The sequence below is a fragment of the Heliangelus exortis genome, chromosome 3 (genome assembly GCF_036169615.1).
Source record: "Heliangelus exortis chromosome 3, bHelExo1.hap1, whole genome shotgun sequence".
NCBI lineage: Eukaryota > Metazoa > Chordata > Aves > Apodiformes > Trochilidae > Heliangelus > Heliangelus exortis.
The window spans coordinates 15,201,033-15,220,978 of record NC_092424.1 but is presented as its reverse complement, the minus strand read 5'-3'; the positions used below and the strand labels follow the sequence as shown (position 1 = coordinate 15,220,978).

Sequence of the window (19,946 nt, the reverse complement as noted above, 5' to 3'; positions counted from 1 at the left end):
CTTCTGCACAGGCAACCAGAGAGACGGACAGATGAGGAGTAAGTAACATTTTATATTTGTCTTACAAAGCATTACCACCATGGAGCAAAGAAAACATATGGGATCTGTCTATACTGCTGCTGTTTTGCACAGACTTTACACTAGAATAGTGCTGGCAAAGTAGCTGTGCCAAATGACAGTCTACAAGTGATTTTGGCATAGGCAATTACCCAGCTTCTGGGACCAGACTTGGGGTGACCTTAGTGTGGCAGTATGTACTTTGCTGACATTACTTATCCCAGTGAGTTTGAAGTTAGTTTTGATGTTTTGATATGAACTGCAGTCACTATTATAGTCACAAGCAACTTTTTGCTTGGGGCACAGCTATCTAAATCGGCAGGCAGAAGGGCTTGAATCCTGCAGAAGGAAGAAAAGAAGAAAGAGAAAAGCCCAGAAATCCACAAGCTAAACATGTCGGAGAATGAAAACTGTGTGAGATATCAAAATATTAACAGAAACTCTGTTCAGCAAAGAGCTCATGTTTGGATGGAGGCAGCATGTTGCTCTGATGGGAAAAAAACCACATTGTCTCAAGTCTGGTAAGAGAAGCTGGTTATGGACACAAAGAGCAATGAAACAACTGCTGGCTTTACAGATCATTGGATAGGCCCAGCAGTCAATATGATGCCCTCAGTCTTCCCAGGGTATCTCCAGCTCAGTTATCTGCCCCTTACCCCTCCTCAGCTCCAAGGTCAGTGGAAATGACAGGGGATGGATGTGGCTGTCAGGAAGCAGGCTGCTTGCTCTACATGCTACCTTCACATTGCAGAAAGACTCTTTCCATAAGCAAACTGCAACATTTCACATGGTGCATGAGGCCTATGAAACCATTCCAGTGCTTTAAATTCAGCCCCCTACACTTTCCACCTGGCTGAGAGGAAACTTGAGCCTGAATCCTGGCATTGAACCCCTGTGTCCAGCAGTAGGGCTGCTGGCATCCAGGCATTTTACCTCTCTCCTCTTCTGAAAGGCACAAATCGGTGGCTTTTGCCACAGCAAACATTTAAAGCAGCAGCTCCCCACTGAGGGGCCTGGGGACAAGGAAGCAGCTGGGGTGAAAGCACCAGCCGGGGGTAAAGAGGCAGGGACCCAAAGAAAGGCCCAAGGAAAGGCAGGGGTTGGAAGGAGTCAGCAGGGGTCGGGAGGGGAGGGTGGGTCCCACAAACCCCTGGGGACATGCACGTCTGTCTCCCAGCAGCAAATTCAAGCTCTCTCATCAAGTCAAGGCTGGACACGGCCCCAGTGCTGGTCAGGGAGCGACGCTGCCAGTGCTGGCTGCAGCAGGTGAGAGGACATTCGCTGTGTCACTGTCTGCTGTCAGGCATGCAGCAGGCAATGATGGAGCCTAAGTGGAAGCTGACCAGCTGGCAGGACTGAGGGAGATCCAGCTCCCAGGGATTTTTTGCACAGAGCCTGTGGCCTGGAAGCAAGATTGTCTGGCACTGGGCAGGGGCAGCACCACCCAGCAAAGTCCCAGGGCAAAACAGGCAGGGGTGGATTTAGTATCTGAATCCAAAAGAGGGTAATTTAGGAGACAAAAAGTACACCCTTGAGAGCTGACAAGACAGCCAGCAGGAAAAATGTCATCATTTGTGAAGAGAATTGTCCCAAAGAAAGGTGATAGAGAGGAGGACATAAACCAGTGATAGTGACAGGACATGAGGACTGGAATTGGCTCTCTCAACCTTCCTCTCTCGAGACATGAAAAGATGATGGCAGGAAACACCTTCCTGTGCTCAAGTCCTCACCATGGCCTCCATGCGTGCCCTGCGCTCCTCCTCTTCCTTTTTCTTCCTCATATTTTCCAGATCTTGCTTGGCCTCTGCAAATGACTGTAAGAAAGTGTCGAAGATGCCAAAAAATTCATCCGGCTGCATCTTGCCCTCGCCCTCTCCAAAATGCTTCAGTGCCTTGGCATACTGTCAAGGGGGCAGAAAACACAAAAGCAATAGTTAGGCAGGCAGTTTGGCAAAGAGCAAGGAAAGCTTATGAGTAACCACACGTGTAATTCAACACCCTCTAGCATTCACGTGGCAAACACAGAAACTACCCCTTGCAAGAGAAGTGCCTCTCCTTAAGGCAGGTGCCTCTGTGCCTGAAGAATCTGCTCTCCTGGGCAGATGAGACGATGGTGCTGGAGTGCACTAGCTGCCCACTTACACAGAAAAAAACAAGCATATTCGGTGCCTGAGGGAGATGGAGAAATTTCAGAGGACGACATTCTGGCCACTTCTCAGCTGCAGCTGTGGGACAACAGGGGCATGGAAGACAGTCAAGTAGCTGGGGAAAAAAAGTACTTTTAGTCCATCCTACCTACAAAAAACATAGTTTTAGCCCTAACTTTCCCCTTTCATCTTCCCCTCAAATCCACTTTTAAAATTGGTGGAGTTAGTGTTTTTTTGCAATAACATTACAGTCTGTCCTCTCAGGAGCCTTTTGCCATGTCATCTGTCAGTATGGAGTCCTCTGAGTCAGGGTGTTGCCTGGGAGAGAGGCGACTATGGACAGACATGGCATGAGAGAGGGGCAAGGAAAGCAGCCAGGGCTCCCGGGCAGACTTAAAAGAGAGTGAATACATCACAAGTGGATTTTATTTTAAAAGGCAAATGTTGAGGCTGCAGGACACATGTGAAGGCAGCCAACTGGCAGGACTTCAGTCATTTCTGATCGGGACATAGTAAATTCACAGCAACTCCTGGCCCTGGGACATCAGTCCTGCAGCAGTTGTACTCTCTTCTTTGCTGTCTCACACTCACAAACATGCCTCTGTACTCACCAAAATGCACTCAAATGCATGCAAGTATAGGCTGTCAACAGCACGTATGCAAGTGCCTACTAAGTCCTATGTTAAGTGTACACATCCAAAAGCCGTATCACTGTTCAACCATCTTCACTCCCAGACCTCTGTATGGCAACACAGTCCTGATGGCACTAGGACCCCAATGCACACACACCACCATGGAGCAGCAGAGCACCTTACAGACCTCAACATTTATTGAACCAAACCCCGAATCTCCCAGGCAACAAGCTGCCTTCAAACTCTTGTGCATATATTCAGCTCATATTAGCACAGTCCTGTTTCCCTTTCCTTAGGTGGGTGCTCTTGCAGAATGGTGAAGACATTAAGAACATTTCAGGCTCTGATCCCAAAGATAAAATTAGTTTGGAAGCAGGTCTTATAAACCCCATTAGCCCTGTACCAGCAAAGCACAAACCAAATCTCCCAGTCAACTGCAGGGGGAAGAAATCTCCAAGGAAAGCAGCTTCCTTCTGGCACAGACTGAGAAATTCAGCATCTCCCTTCCTCTGCTTTCCCTGCCAGGCCCACAAAACAGTTTGAAGCAATAGCTTCTTTTTTCTTTAAAAAGCTTATGTTCTCAGCCAGAAACAAACAAAGAAACCCAAAGTATCTGGAGAGAAAAAAAAAAAAAAAAGGCAAGCACTGGAAGAAATGCAAATTGCTTTGAGCTACCAAACATGGCAGGAGTTGAAGGAAGCACTACAGCAGAAAGACTTCAGAGTATGGAAACAGCAACAGATTACTTCTGGTTTAACTCTTTTTCTCTGAAACCACTGAAGACACATATGCACACATATACAGTCCTACTCCCTCTTCCCACTCCTCTCTGTATATATATTTTTTTCTCTGTATATCATATATGCATTTTCTGCTTGAATATTAGAAAACTGCAGTAATCACACTGTAATCCACACTGACCAGGATCAGCCCTTCAGCAGGTACAGTCTGCCCATACCACACACCGAGACAACATATCCCCATGTGCTGTAATTCCTGGGCATGCCTGCTCCAGCTTTCCAATCAGCCAGGGGAGAGGGAATGCTGGAGAAAAGACTTCAGTACAGGCACTGCTGCTTGAACACATAGAGCACCTAAAGCTCCCTGCTCACAGGAGATGGGCTATCTGGAAGCTCTTCCCATGTAACTCTTGTTCCCATGGTTAACTCTTGTGAAAATTGAAAAGAAGGCAGAAATTAAGAGCAGTGGCTAGAGCTGCCATCTGGAAAGAAGGCTTCTCTACCTCTTGTGAAGCCTGAAATCCAAGGGCAGCCCACAGGAGGTGGCTGATGTACATAGTGATGCAACACTTCCATCCCTATGTTCCTCCCTATGCACAGCCAAGGTGAGTGATGGAGTACACAGGAAATGAGCTGGTTTGAGCCAGGGTTTTCTAGTCTTTTAGGAAGACTGGAGGGTGAAAAGAAGGATCCTATATATACAGAAGTCTCCATTAGAGGGTGGTGGTGTCTGCAAATGTTCAGCACAAGGCCTGTCACCCACCTACCAGCACCATCTAGTTATTGTCACACTGGCAGAAAGGCTTTTGCCACTGCCTACTCACTGCCACTCAAAGAAGGAAGAGTGTTGCTGTGCTGGGAAGATCCAGCAGCCTGGGAGCCTTCTGGAGACACTCATGAGAATAAGGTGTTGTGGTCTCTAAGCAGAGGCAAGGACAAAAAATTCTGAGAGCAGCCCATCTTTGGTGCCCTGTAGCATGGCTTAGCAGGTCACAATCACTTACTGTAAAGACAAAATGCAAAAATCTGCTAGCTAGATGTACTAAAATACCTACAAAAGAGAAATCTGCAGTTCACTGGAGGAAATATTTTCCTTCTTTTTCTAGCCCCTCTGAAAAAAAGCTAACTGAGCAGAAGAAGGCTCCTCAGGAGATCCAGCCTCCACTGCCATCTCTGAACATAATGTAGCTTGGTAACTCATGCTCCCTCTCTGAGCCTTCCTTTCTCCATTTGTTACAGAACAGAAAGTGTTGCCCCACAAATCTCATATAGGAAACAGTAAAAAAATCAATTGCTCACATCTGTAGGGCACTACATCAAATCAATGCACTATTGTAAAGAGAGCCACACTGTTTTTTCAACTGTTGTGACTGCAGTAGAGTCCTCGGGTTTTATTACTCCTATTCCCCTGTAGCTCTGGGTCTTGTGATCACATTCACTTTTTCAAAGCACCAGTGCTGGACAGGGGGCAGCAAGCTGCTGGTGGCAGCCTCCTGATATGAAGCTTGAGCTCCAGTCTGCCCACAGAGACTAAAACATCACTGCTTGCCTTGCTCAGGGTGTAAGCACAGCACGGACTGAGATGCTCTGGATCTCAGCCCTCTCTTATGCTCTCTGCTGCAGGATTTGTGTCACCCAACACAAATCACTCAACTGCTCCATGGGCAAATTCTCTGCCAAACAGTACCTGCTCTTGTGCACCACTGTGAAATCTGAAGCTAAGTCCTCGTGCACATAGAATACTTCCCTGAATTTTGTGACGTGCTGTAATACCATGGAACAAGGGCTGAACCTTGCTTGTTCCTGAAGTCATATGGGGACAGACGACATGGGCAAAAGCAAGATGGAAACCTGTGTTTCAGCAGGTTTTCCACTGTAATACAGGATGGTATCTCTTTTTTTTTTTTTCATTAAAAAATTCATTTCCACACCATAAGGGCCCCCAAGCTCCATGATATAACAGGTCCACGAGCTCGGTGCCAGCTCTGCTTCCTCTGCCAAACTTTCCACTGAATTCATCCTCTTGCCAAAGCAAATCGTTTAGACAGCTGTTTATTTTAAAAAGCCATTTTAGCAAGGAGAAGGAAAGCAGGACAGCAGCACACACACTCTCTGCTGTGCTTGCCAACGAAATGTTAAACAGTGGCAGAAGAACACTGGAAATGGCAGGAACAGAGCTTGAGGAGGAGGAGGAAAAACAGCCATGATAAAAATTTCCTGTTGTCTCTGCTGCCTGCTGTTGCAGGAGGAGCCAATGTGTGAATGAATTACACCATGGAGCTATGCAACATGAAGTGCATATACTCATGTGGCATGTAGCCAGGTGATGTCACATGGGAAACAGGAGGGGTAATGGGTGCAAGTCACTCCTGGAGACATCCCGATTGGACATCATAACAAATTTTTTCACTATGAGAACAGATGGGACACTGGAATAACCTCCCCAGGGAAGTGGTGGATTCCCCAACAGTGGATACCTTTTAAGACTGAGCTTGACAAGATGCTGGCCCATCACATCTAACTCATGTTCCTACCTAGAAAGGTTGGGACAGATGATCCTTGAGGTCTCTTCCTACTTGGCATTTTATGATTCCAAGAACTGTATTCCCCAAAGCAGCAATCTTGAACTTGCTGTTAAAAAGACACTACCTCCTGTAGTGAGGTAGTTCAAATAAATACATGTTCTTTTTATGGGTCCGAGTCAGATCAGTTAATAGGAAGAGGCCAGACAATTTCAGGCAGGGCTGGGCCCAGCTCTCCTTGCACCTAAATGCTCTTCAAGGATTCTCCCAGGAGTCTGGCAGTGATCCTGGCAGCCCCAAAACAGAGCTAAACATTTCTATTTCCCTCTAGATCTGGCTCTGTGATCATGTGCGCATTTTCAAAGCATTATAAAAATTCCTGATACGTTAGGTGCCAACCTGTCCTGAAGCATCTGCAGTTCTAAGTTACTGTAAAACAGCTACATAATTTATTTCCCAAATGTCTGTTTCTGACATCAGGCTGTGGTTCCTGTTCAGGCTCTGTAACAAGCCTTGTCATGACTTCCTCAGTCTCTGTCCTGATCCACTCCTTATCCATTAGCTGGTTGCCAAAAATGAATGACTGCAGTGCACAGCATGTCACTGGCACTTGGACAATATTTCCATGTGCTTCATGAGCATTCTGCCATGAATTAGTATTTTCTTAAATGGATTTTGGTTTTCACTGCTTTGATGTTCTTCAAAACAATTACTATATGTTCTAAGCTTATTAAATGCATGTGCAAAGTCTGAACTCCTTTCTCTATGACGGAAACACCTTGACTGAGAGAAGCTGGCATGAGAAGGGCTGAGAGTGGACACTTTTCCTACTTTCCTCATCAGCCCTGCCCAGCCAGTGGCCTCCATTGTGCCTCCATAGCTGGGGTTATGTTAGATGTTCATCATAAAAATGGCAATACCTGATTAAGCCAACTTAAGAAAAATCAAGACATTAAACAAATTATTTTTTTTTACATATATACCAAGCACTAAGTGGAGCAGTTATGAAGGTGTCTAGCAATTTAGACTTCATACCTGTCAACACTTAAGTATATTGTAAAGATTCTTGAAGGGGAAATATCACTTTTTTCAAACAAGAAAATAAAGTTCATACCATGGGAGATCACTGTTCCTTTGCCATTTTCTTTGCTTCCCCAGAGGAAATACAGGGAAAAATTTCCACAAACAAAATTCAACCCGATTCTGTTCCTTCTCATGTAAAAAAGTTGAATTTTCATCTATTCAAACATGTAAAAAATGGTGAAGGATTCCAGGGCAGAATTTCACTTTCTTCTGCCCCCAACTTCCAGTTTATGGGAAGTGGCAGAAAACTTTATCCCTTGATCTAATATATATATATATTCCCTTATAAAGTGGTATTGAAAGTGAGAAAAACACAAAAAGAACAAGAACCAGCTGTGCTAAGGAGCTGTTCAAAGAGTCAGTCTAAGTTTCAGTCAATTCTTAACCAAGCCATCTGTTTACTGCTTGAAGATAAATACAGTTACAAGGCTTCCCCTGCAAACAGGGATGCTTGCATCTGACAGCCTGGCCTTTTAAATTTAAAATATCACTTCCTTCCCATGGCCACTAACTGTAAATGGTCCTGTTTAAGCAAAAAAGCCAAAAAACATACTGCATGGGATTGCAAAAAATATCCTCTACGTAGAAGGTCAGCACCACACCTTGGTAATGAATGGTTTCCGTAACTTAAAAGAATATATAAATTATTTCTGCTAACGCTAAAGACATTTAAAAATATTTTAAAATTCCCAGGTTTGAAAAAAAAAAATAAAGTATTGTTTTAAATCCCAGCTGAGGAAACATAGCTCTGATTAACTCATGGCAATCAAGTAGGCACATCTATATTTAGAAGGATATCCAACTCCAGCTGTTAAAACTAGGGCTTCATGATTATTAATAAATCTGTGCACCAGACCAATTCTTCCTGGGATCATTGGGATATTTTTACAAGTCTTTCCTCTCCCACTACCTTTTTTTTAATGAAAAAAAAATTTGCTTTATTTCGAGAAATCAAAAAGGAACAGGATAATCAGATGTCCCGGTTTGTCTCTTCCTTTAATTGGCTAGTTATAGTAGGTTACCATGGTAAAGAAAAAAAAAAAAAAAAAGCTTGTGATTCAGTAAACAGAGAGCCCATTGAGGTTGGACGACATTTTGCAAAACACATCTGGTTTGTTGAAAATTTCCAGATTTCTTTTTCACATTCTTTTTTTTTTTTCTTTTTTTCTTTTTTTCTTTTTTTTTCTTTTCTCTTTTTTAAGAAAAAAAATTTATGAAAAAGAGGAGGAAGAGAGAGGAAAAAAAATGAGAGTCAAACATAAAAAATAGCTCAGCATTAGTAAGGACAGACAGTTCCCTTTTTGGAGTCCATAACCAGCTTTTTGCCAGTGGAAGAACCAAAGCCATAGGCTGAGCAGAAGTTGGAAGGGCATCCATTCAAAAATAGTAAGGGTGTGTGAGGAGAAGGTAGAGAAACGTTTCCTAAGCATGTTATAGTCATTAAAATAAAACATCTCTTTATGTTGAGTGCTTTATGTTGGCTATGTCTAAAAAAGCATGCAACAGCTTCCAGACATATTGGTCTGTCTGTAAGGAGATTCTCTGCTTATTCTTAAAGCAAAAGAATAGCATTTTTCCCTGCAAGTGTCTGATCAAGAAAAGTTGTATTGCTGCTCTGGAAATGTACCACTTGCTGGGTTTTAACTCCTGACTGATCTTGGAAAGAACCTTTGTTTCCTTACAACATTAGCAGTTGTTAAACTGCCCAGCTTTTCCTTCAGAGTGCTGTGATAACTCCTGCCCCACCAGCACTGCCCAGGGAGCTGCCTCCAGCTGGCACCCAGAGCACCTGGGGTTTGCAGTACTTGTCACTATTACAAATGTTATCTCCACAGAAAGAAAATGCTCTTGAGTTGCAGAATGACATTACTGCAAAGCAACTGAAGGAGCGAGGTGCCTTACTGCTCAGAACCTCAGCCTGTATTTTGTATATCCTTCAAAATGTAAAACCTACCAATTCAATGGCACGGCTTTCATTAATAATGCAATAGGTGCCTTAATGCTGCAAGGACTGACACCAGCAGTGGAAACAATTCAATCCAAAAGAAATAACACATTTGCTTCATAAAGCCAAACCCTTTTAACATGCCAGCCAACAAGGGCACATTTGCCATTACATATTGTTTACTTTAGAACTTGCTTTTCTCTAAACATTTTCATATGTTTATGACCTTTTCATATGAATTCTTCCTAACTCAGCTGAGAGACAGAAGGATTAGTGCCAGACTCCAATCATCAGCAAAGAACAAGAACCTCCTTAGCTGTACAAACCTAGTAATGGAGATGTAGACAGTGAAAAAACAAAATTATCACAGCAGCACCTGGAAAGTAACACACATGTGGTGCTTGCTGTGTAAGAAGGGTCCAAGGATGTTCGACAAACCACACATTTGGAATTTCTATCCTTGAAATAATGAAAAAGAGGAAGCAAAAGAGAAGCGTAAGTAGAAAAGAGTGGGTAGTCACCAAACTACCCAGAGGTGCATTTTTAAAGGAAACCAATGAAGCACAGATGTCCCCAGCTGAATGAGCAGAGTGGAATGAAGTCAGAAGCAGGAGGTGAAAGATACAATGTGACTACACTAATCACCAAAGAACCTCTTTCTGAGAGACTGCTGAAAAGGCAATCCCTACAACACCACAGCATTGTGTTATCCAGCCACAGCCATCACCATCACGATTCTGTGACACACATGGATGTTAAGGAAGATTAGCAAGAAGTTCAGGAGCAGGAGCACTGAACCATCTTTTAATCCTAAAATACATTCTAAATAGCTATAGACCAGATTAGGAAAAGTAAGAAACTTCAGCCCAAACCACTTCCAGTGCCTATTATAGTTTTCACTATAGTCCCACCATCTGAAACTACTGCTTCCATTTTGATTTAGGCTTTTGACTCAGCCAGTGAAACTCCAAATATTTCAAAAGGTAACATATACCTTGTCTCTAGCCTCGTTGAGAAGGTCTTCTAACTCTGAGAAGCTGAAGCTGGCCACAGTGATGAAATCACTCATGACAGGAACAAACCTGTCCCCCGATTCCCGCACGCGTCTCTTCTGATAATCCAGTTCCTGAAAGAGAAGTAAGAGATATAGATAGGCAAGCATCAAAGATTTCCTCACTGACAAAAGAGCAGGGAAGCCCATCTACTTCACTCAGTGCAGAGCACTCTCAGCTCCCATTCCTCATGTAGTCTCACCCAGAACTGTAACTCACAAAACACTTTTTCTCACTAAGGCAAAGCTTTTGCCATTTTAGCATGAGAAGGTAGGGATGAAGGATAATCTCACTATGGTTCCCCTTCTTCTCAAACAGCAGCCACTCCCATTGTCCTGGTTTGGGCCAGGATAGAGGTGATTTTCTGTCTTGTACTTCTGCTTTTAGCTAAGTCTCTTGTAAGTAGTTGCACTTGCTGAAATTAACAGCAAGTTTCTCAGACAGTGTGTGTTTCTAGGACTGATAATACTTGATGTTTATAGTTACTGCTAGAGACTGGTATGCAGAGCCAAGGACACTGCTCAGCTCTGAAGAAAACATAAAGAGGTCCCACCTGCATCCCTCCTTTGGGGAGGAACAGACAAGATAGATGCCAGAATTGACCAAACAGAGTATTCCATCCCATATACGTCATCCTCAGTATAAATTTGAGGGATCACGAGGGCCAAGCCAGATTTCCTGCTTCCAGCTTCCGGCTGCCTGCCCTTCCTGCCCTTCCTGCTTCCCTTCCTTCCCCTCGGCATCCTGGAAGGATCCCGTCTGTTTGCCTGCCTGTGCTCCTGATCCGTGCCAGCCCTTATCTGTGTGTTCCTGCCTCCAGTTCCCAACTGCTGCTGACTCCAGGAGACCAGCCTGGACTTTCCCAGAGCTGCCCTGCAGCCTCGGTGGTGACGTGAGAGCTATTGGGGGAAAGGGGGGAGGAATGTGGTATCCATTTTCTTGTATATTTGTATATATTTATTAATTTTTCCTATTTATCATTACTGTTTCATTAAAGTTGTGTAGTTTAGTTTCCAGCCCATAAGTCTCTCTCCCTTATTCTCTCTCCTTTCTTATAAGGGAGGAGAGAGAGATTAATAGAGAGCGTCTGTTACTCGGTTTAATTGCCGGGCCAGTGTTAAACCGTGACACCCATGAAAGCCACCATCATGTTGGATTTCTAAAGCAACTTTGTAAATTAGGCATCAAATACATTATTTTTTCTCCTATGCAAAATGACAAATAATAGAGAACTTCTATTGTGTAGCAAGTGAATTTGAAAATTTTAATAGTGTTCCCTCCACGTTCTCTTCACATGGTGACTCAAAAGGCTATGCAGCTGGGGAAATGTGTGAATAATCTGTATAGTTCCCAGCTCTGAATCTCCCCTTTCGTTCCCTGAAAAGCACTAGGCAGCAAGAAGATATCAACATTGGTTCTCCCACTAAAGTACAAGCAGAGAGATGCCAGGTGCAGCAATTACTAGCTGTATGCTAACCTATAAACATTATAGCTTGGATGTCATTAAACTCTCAGAGTTATAAAGTGGAGCTATTTGATAAGAAGATCTATGGGGAAAAAATAAAAAAGAAATTAAAAAAATAAAATAAGAATAAAAAATAAAAGGAAATAAAAAAAAAAACATAGGAAAATAAGCTCTGTTTGTCTACTACCTAGAGGAAGAAAAAAATATCATAAAATTCTTTCTTTCTGGCTCAAGTGTTTTAGTTTTAAGCCAACGTTATCCGTGCTATCTCTTCCCTTGCTCTATTCATCATGCTTGTGGCACAGAAACAGCTACAGAGCTCCTCAAAACGATTAAGTTATAGTATGACTGGCATTCTCCCATGCCTGTCCTTGGCTTGTGTGCTATTGACAGTCTCATGGGGACAATGAAACTGTAATCTGGGCCTCATCTTTATTCTCAGTTGAATAATCAGTGGGAATGATAAAGCCTTACTTTCTCTGTAGGGAAAGCAGCATGAAACAGTAGGTCAAGTTACAATTTGACCCTCTGTTCCCTTTGGAAAAAATATTTTTGTGCTGGCTGCAACTCCAGCAACATGAATGTTTGGTGCTCTCTGTTACTCTTCATCAAAATACTGGTTCACAGAGCTAAATGGGTGGCTTTGTAAGCATCTATACTGAGAAACTCCTTGGGATTTACTTTACAGTGCTGCTGAATGCAGAGACTGATTTTGGCCATCAACAATCTCAAATCAAATCTGATGTATCTTCTGGTGTGATGTGAGTTTGAAAGAGAATGCAACCACTACAAGGAAAGACCACAGTCAGCAAAAGGCCAGAAAAAGCAATGAGAAGGTGGCCAGAGAAAAGTGCACATTAAAGAAGTGCTACTTCCCCTGCCTTATATTAAATCCTCTTCTCCACTGCTTTTCCTAACACATCACAAGGGACAGTCCCGGGAGCACTGCTCAGTTACATCAGTTTCCAATTAATTGTCTCTATGTTACAATCACTTTGAATTAGACCTTACAAGTACGAGAAATGTCAGTTCACATGCTTCTAAGAATTGTGCATATTTTTTTCAGCCACTCCTTCCCATTCTAATTTCTAAGTTAATAATAACTAAAAGTTACTTTACTTCTTCCCCTTCCCCTCCATAGCAGATGAGTACAACAGTTCTGTTATCTTAGTCACTGTTGAAAGCTGTGGCATTTGGGACTGTTACTGGAGAGCAGTGTTTTCCAAAGTAAAATTAAGACTAGCTGGCCTGCCTCTCAATCTCAAATTCAGTCCTTTCCTGTAGAATAATTCTTCCAAAACAAAAAACAAGTAACCAGCATGACTATGGAATCAGACAGAGAGAAATGCCAGAAAATAAAAAAACCTCCTTTGTATCTTATAGCAATGGTCTGTCCTACTCAGAACAGCAGAAGGTAGCACTGCCTCTGGTGGGCTGAGCTGCAGCTTCTCTAGGAAGATGTAGTGATTCAGCCATGGCAGAGGTCTCTTAAGCAGTGGTTATGAATCTTTTTGCTATATGAGAGGACTTGGCTTAGAGAATTCACTTCCTGATTTGGAAAAGACAAAGAACTACTTAGCTGTCCTGGGAGCATCTCACACAAAGGCAACAACTGCACTTGTATCCTCACAAAAGAAAACGTCTTATTTTTACAAAGAAGCTGCAAGTCCAGGAAGGCAAAGGGTTAGTAGTACCTCCAAGAACATCTGACTGTGAAACTATTTTTAGCTTTCTATCCTTAAGGGGCCTTGAAGAAACTTCTCAGTCACTGGAGCCAAGGCTGTGGTGAGAACACGCTGGAAGAGAATCAAGAATCACACCTTCCCCTCCTCCCCCTTCCACCTGACAGTGATCTCCTATTGTTGCTATAGTGCTGCTTTTTACACTCCAGAAAACCACGAACTGAGCAAGCAGACTGGGAGGTTCTGGCAGGCCAAAATGAAAAATACCTGACAGGAAGAAGACTGAGGGTGGAAGATGGTGACTGAATGGGAAGGAGAGGTTGCCCATGAAACCCATGTGTGGGAAAGAGAAGAAAAATTGGCTGCAAAGGCAAAAGGACAAATAGATCACAGAAAGAAAAACAGAAGTAGATGCTCACATTTCAGTGGAGGGAACTGTCTGTCCCAGCCAAAACTGGGCCTCTCCATGTCATGAACTCCATGTCAGCTTTCCCTTTACAGGTGCTTTTAATAGCAAACACTGCACTCCATGTATGCAGGAGTATCTCTTCCCATTGTTGTGTTCTTCCTTACCCCAACAATCCAGAATAAGGTTTGAAAATTTTGTGTTTTTACAGAAGGAACACTGGCTAATTACATGATGAACTGTTGGAGACAGACAGCCCGGGGGTTGCTGACAGGACCAAGATCCCTTCCCTCTACCTCCAGAGCCAAACCAAACTCAGATCAGGTGAAAGGAAAACAAAGTCATCAGTCTGCATTTCATAGCAGGTGACAATGACTGGAGAGTCCTGTGTTAGTTCCTTGTAGACAGGTAATCCTTGCACAGAAACCACACAATATAATTCTGAACAGCCTCCCCCTTTGCCAGCAGTCCCAGTGCTGAATACTGCCCATCTGAAATGCTCCACTAGCATTTAAATGACATGTGCTGAGAAAGACAAGAGAAACAACCTGAAGAGAGAGGGACATTAAAAAGCATGGCTAACAAAACTCTGTTTGAAAGGGCAAAAAACACAGCTAAACACAGCAGGGACTTTGCCATGTTCCAAACACCTCTGTCTTGCCTCTCAGCAATTGCTTTAGTATAGACAACAGGCAAAAGATGCCTGCACCAGCCTGAAAGTAGGATTTTGCTCCTATACTTGGAGGAAAAGAGAACAATATTCTTAGGATAGAATATGGTTATCTGTGAAGATGATGGGAGATATTAAGAGACAAAAACTAACAGAGTCACATTAACTTTTAGTATTTGCCCATTCAGCTGCTGTGCAAATACTCACTTTGCATTCCCCTCATCAGCCCTTGTGAGAGGTAGGGAAATAGCTGCCATTTCACAGAGGAGGCAAACGCATGGGGCTGTTCAAAGCCACACACATATGTCAATGATATAAGGAAGATGCAAATATCAAAGTTCCTACCTCTTTTTATAATTTGGGGTTTTTTTCTGAAATGGAAAGAAATGGAAAAAGAAAGCCCACTTTCTCTTATCAAAAAATAAATAGTGCCCCTGATTCTGCATAAGATATTCTAAGTATGGCTCTTTGGAAACCTTCAGATACTTACAGCTTCAACAGCTTTCAATCCGGTCTTTATGTTGTTGACTTCCTTCTCCAGCTCCACCAGGCTGCACGGGAGACAGGCAGAGTGCAGATAAAACAAAAAGAGCAGTGTTACACAGGAGTACAGGAGCTGTGCAGCAGAACAGACCCCTGGCCCATCAAGTCTGGTATCCGGCCCCTGGCACCAGCCATGCCGGATGCTTAGAAACCAGGGGGAGAGGGGCTGCTAATGCTCTGTGCTGCTTTTTGTATGAAATGTGTGATGAGGCAGACTCTGCTCGCCTGTGTTCACACCAAAGACTGGAATTTTCCTGGGAAGAAGAGGGGGATTGTCCTCAGAATATCTGCCCTGTGAGCTGAGCCTGACCCTCCCACAGGGATGGTGGACAGCATGGATGGCTTGCAATAATCAGTTGACACACAAGCGAGGACACACATTAATCACTCTGCTCTCAGATTATCTCTACATGTGATTCTCGACACACTTAACAACTAAGTCCCATTAATAGTACATTTACATGTGATTTTTGTCTTTCTTACAGTCCAAACATGTTTTTTTCCAACTGCATTTCTACCATATGGTAGTCCTGGCAAACTTACATTGTAACTGAGCATATTGTAACAGAGCATATAACCCTACTGTAAATGTTAATTCATGCTTCCCTACATACAAGTGTTGTGATGAATTTCTGCTCATCACATAAAAACGAGGGGTTTTTTCTAAGACTTTTATGAAAAAAATTACTTTTCATTTCCAGGTAACTAGTGAGTACCTATTTGTGTTTGCAGGCATCTCCTCCAAGCATTTGGTGAATAGTAGTTTACATCTCAAAAACACCAGTAAAGCCTTAATAAATGCCTTTAAGTGTGAACCTACTTTTTTTTTTCACTTGTCTTTCATTAACTGGAATAAAGTAAATACAGGCCTGTCTGAGTAAAGCTGTCAATTTAGTTATCTGCAAATGTTTTCAGACCAAAATTCTCTATTGATGCATATCTGAATAGCATCAAGGGTGTGGAGTAAAGGCATTACAGCTGAAAGGCTGGCCATGAGCTTGAAAGGCAGCAATGAAAAAAATGATGATCATTAAGTTAAGAGAAATCACTGGGAACTCCAGCTCTGGGAACAAGTAATAGCACTGGACTTACTTGACTTTTGCTGCTTCTGGAAGATGCTGCAATTCAGACTGAATATCTAGAATATCTGGATAATTCTTTTCAAATATCATGATTAAGTAGTGCAATAGTGTGATGTTCCTAAAAAAAATAAAATAAAAAAATAAATAAGGAAAAAGAAAGGGGAGAAGAAATAAGAAGGAAGATGGTGGTGAGAAGCAAAAGAGTGCTTGGAGAATTGTGACAGTTCAGTCAAAAACATTTGGGTAGAACGTGTCCTTAAATGAACAAAGCAAACAATTTATCAGCAGTTAGTAGCTTTGTTATTGAAAGACAAGCATCACAGATTGAAATGAATTACATTTTTATAAACCTTCCTCCCTAAGACCTCAAGCAATTTATTGTGCCTTGATTTATTCTAGAAGTACCAACATGCTTTCATCCAACTGTGTAGACAGTGTAACAGAAAATTGTGTAACACAGTATACTGTTTGGCCTTAGGTACTTCAGAGAATAAACAACTAACAGTACTAAAATGACATTAACCCATAACAGAGCATAAGTGCTTGTCAGAGGCAACATGGAGAAAAACCTAAGAGTTAATTAGGAAGAGAAAAGGTTACTGAAGACTGAAGAAGCTGCAAAGGAAACTCTCATAGTAATGGAACACGAGCAATGATCAGGATCACTACTGCAAAAGCAAAGTCAGCTCACCTGGAGTGGATAGAAATGAGATGTATGAGACATGCAGGAGAGCATTTAAGAAAAAAATTTAATTGATGAAATTTGCATCAGTGAATTTACATGTAGAGAGAAAACCCAGCCACAACAGTTGCTTGAGCTGGGTGTTAAGTGGTTAACTGACAGGCAAGATAGCAGATGCCCACCCCTTCAAACAGAGTAGAGCCTGGGAGCTGGGAACTGGTGAGAGAACAGAATCTGCACAGGACTATTAATATATGGAAAATCAAGCCAAGCTACATTAAGGCAGAAAAACATTCAACACCAGCTACACAAGTGTTAGCCTTGGAATATGGAAAGGATATTGCAGTAGTCAAAACAGAACTCTGTTAGTTCAAACTCCATTAGGTAGGGATGAATTTCCTATGGCTTCTTACTGCCATTATTCATTCTGTCACAGCCTGAAGTCATTTCACCACAACTGTGGTCTCAGCAGGTCTCACAAGTCAAGGAAGGTGCAAGTTAGTAAGAAGCAGTATAGGAGAGCTCCAAGGAAAACCACAGTGCTGCCGGAGCCCCAAAGGGATATTCCGTCCCCAGTCACAGCTGGATTCATTTCCACAACCAGAAATGGGATATGGGGCAAAACATGGGACAGCACTATAAATATCTGCAACCCTTATCCATAAATAGTAAGTTCTACCTTCCCAGAACCTGCGATTTTCCTTAAGTGCTCTCAGTACAACCAGACTCAGTCTTTCTGAGCTATGCCTTGTGGTTCAATTACTGGTGCAGGTAGAGAGCCAGTTTATGACAGTGCTGCATCAGAAACATATGCTGTATTTCACAGGAGACACAAAACTGTGGTCAGAGTTTTCTGTGTTTTCTTTCTTGCAAAATCATGGTCATAAAACCTTGGGATAAAGGGCAAATTCCAGAGAAATCCTTCTCCCCTCCAAACTTATTTCAATTATTTGTGGAATACTATGTTTTGTCATCTTTGTATAGTGTTGCAGAAACACAATCCAACAGCAGATGTGCATTATCCAAAGAAAAAGCAGAATTTGAGTGCCGTGTTAACAGCTGGTCTTAACTGCTGAAGGATCTTTTAGAGTAAAAAACACCACTTAAATGCCAAATAAGACATTATTTTAAAAGGTCTACAGAGCTAAAACAAAAAAAACCCCCACTTTTGTTACTGTGATAAAGATGCAGCAGCAATTAACTCATTTATAGCCTTCTAGCCTACCTGTCTATGCTGGATTTGGTGTCTGCAATTTTGTTCAGGCTGGAGACTTTGAAGCCATATGCACTTCCTCTTTGACCCTTGTTCATATAATTCCCAAAGGCCAGAACTACTTCCAGAAGTTGCCTCAAACGTTTGCTTCGGATGAGTTCTTTGGATGCCAGAAGAATGGCTTGAAAAAAGGGAAGAAAAAAACCAAACAAATTACTACATAGTGAATGTTTTTAAAATGCTTGAGCCCATAATTTGAAGTACCCTAAAATACCCATTTGACTATTGCCCAGAAAATGCTGCTACAAAGCCTGTGTGTGTGTGTACTGTGTGTGTTCCCAGGTCAACTGGAAGGAAGAAGCACTACATCCAGCCTGCAGAATGCTCCTCTGAAACCATGAGCAAGTTTGTCCTCCTGGACATCAGACTCTAAACCATAGCCAGTGAGGACAGGAGTAAGTCCTGAGCATATTGGAAAATGCAGAGCAGAATATGCTCTCCTCTTCTCTATGATAAGAGTGAATGTGGCACAGAAACCATACATTCTCCCTCCTGGTAAGTTACTCATTCCCAGAATACCCTGATCCTGAGATATCCTAACTGCCCCAGGGAGAGGGAAGGTGCAAGGACTCGGGGGTGGAGAGGAAAGCCTGACCTGCACAGAAAGGTCTAAAAGCTAGAGGCAGCTCAGCACAGCCTAGTAGGACACCATCACATCTGTCAGGTCATATCTGCAGCGTAACAATTATGACATTGACTATATCAAGTCAAAGAGTCCAAGAAGAGTGTCTGGTAGATTTTGTTTCTTATCACATGACATCCCTTGGATTCACTGACCGTACAAGTTCTGCACATATCCTTTGAAGATGGCCTCTCTGACCTTCCCAGTACTTTTACTCAGCTCTTAGCAAAAGCTTTAATTGTACCTTCTACTTTTGGCTTTGCTTCTGCCAGTCTCTCTGGAAACTTCTTCTTAAAGAATAATGCTTGCAGCCGCTGCTGATAGTGGTCAATCCTGCATGAAGAGTAGGGGAAAAACAACACTTGAACTGGAAATGTATTTTGAAGACCAAATCAAGTATGCTGCCAACATAATTTAATGGTCGGATGTCGAGACCCACAGGGCTTATGCATAGGATTAAAGCATAGTTCAAACACCTAACACTACACAAGCAATTCATTGTTATGAAAATGGAAGATCTCCAGGCATGTTTTGATCATAACTAAAAAAGAGGTGGAAGAATTCTCCTTATCCTCCAAATCTGACAGTCACAGGAGATGTCAGCTGCATCTCAATTAGCAAAATAAGATGTTAATCCTACTCGTGGTGTAGCAATGTTGGAACAAGGTCAGAGGATGAGGAGATAGGACAGCTGAATGGAAAAAAGATCTATGTAAAATCCTGACCTCTGGCTACACTACATCTGATAGAGGTGGATCCAAATTATCTTTTGTGTGAACAAGTTTAGGCAGAGGAGATAGATTTCTGCTTGTCATCAGGGGACTAGTCCTTAAATGACAGCATGAAGAGTGCTTATCATCAATAAAAGTTTGTGTCATGAACGGAAACACTTGTAACATTTGTGGGCTTCTGGCAAGCACCGGATATAATTCTGGCCCACAATCTCTTGCACATTCTCCCTCAGTGCCAGATGATCCATTTTCAATAACAATTACAGCTGCTTGCAAGAAGCCCTCAGTGCACTTTCCCATAATGTATCAAACAGACCTGCTCATTTCAAAGAGGAAACGATCTGCCCGGGCCATGCGTTCTATTTCATGTTTATGCTCCTCCAACAGGTCCGTATCGCTCTTTTCAGGAACAAACTTCAGCAACTAGAATGGCAGACACAAACCAAACACTGAGATGAGAGATCCAGGGAAAGGTAGAGAGGGACAGAGAGCCAAAATCAAACCCTGATGGGGAGAGAGAGGGGCCTCATATTTCTCTGCTACCAAGGGGAAGCATTACGTTGACTCAGCCATGTGACTGTAACTTCAAAAAAGTGCAGCTGTGGCTACAAA

The 19,946-nt window shown here is 42.6% G+C and overlaps 1 protein-coding gene across 7 annotated transcripts in view; it reads right to left on the bottom strand.

The window, feature by feature from the left end:
- DAAM2 (dishevelled associated activator of morphogenesis 2) overlaps positions 1–19,946 on the bottom strand; it is a 203,586-nt gene that overhangs the window by 6,347 nt on the left and 177,293 nt on the right. For all 7 annotated transcript variants that reach the window (XM_071739383.1, XM_071739381.1, XM_071739382.1 and 4 more), the window contains 7 exons: positions 19,651–19,757; positions 18,848–18,936; positions 17,934–18,102; positions 16,037–16,144; positions 14,892–14,952; positions 10,121–10,252; positions 1,788–1,958 (listed from right to left, as the gene is read on the bottom strand). In XM_071739383.1, coding sequence (XP_071595484.1) covers positions 1,788–1,958; positions 10,121–10,252; positions 14,892–14,952; positions 16,037–16,144; positions 17,934–18,102; positions 18,848–18,936; positions 19,651–19,757 — 837 coding nt within the window. The remainder of the gene's footprint in view (positions 1–1,787; positions 1,959–10,120; positions 10,253–14,891; positions 14,953–16,036; positions 16,145–17,933; positions 18,103–18,847; positions 18,937–19,650; positions 19,758–19,946) is intronic.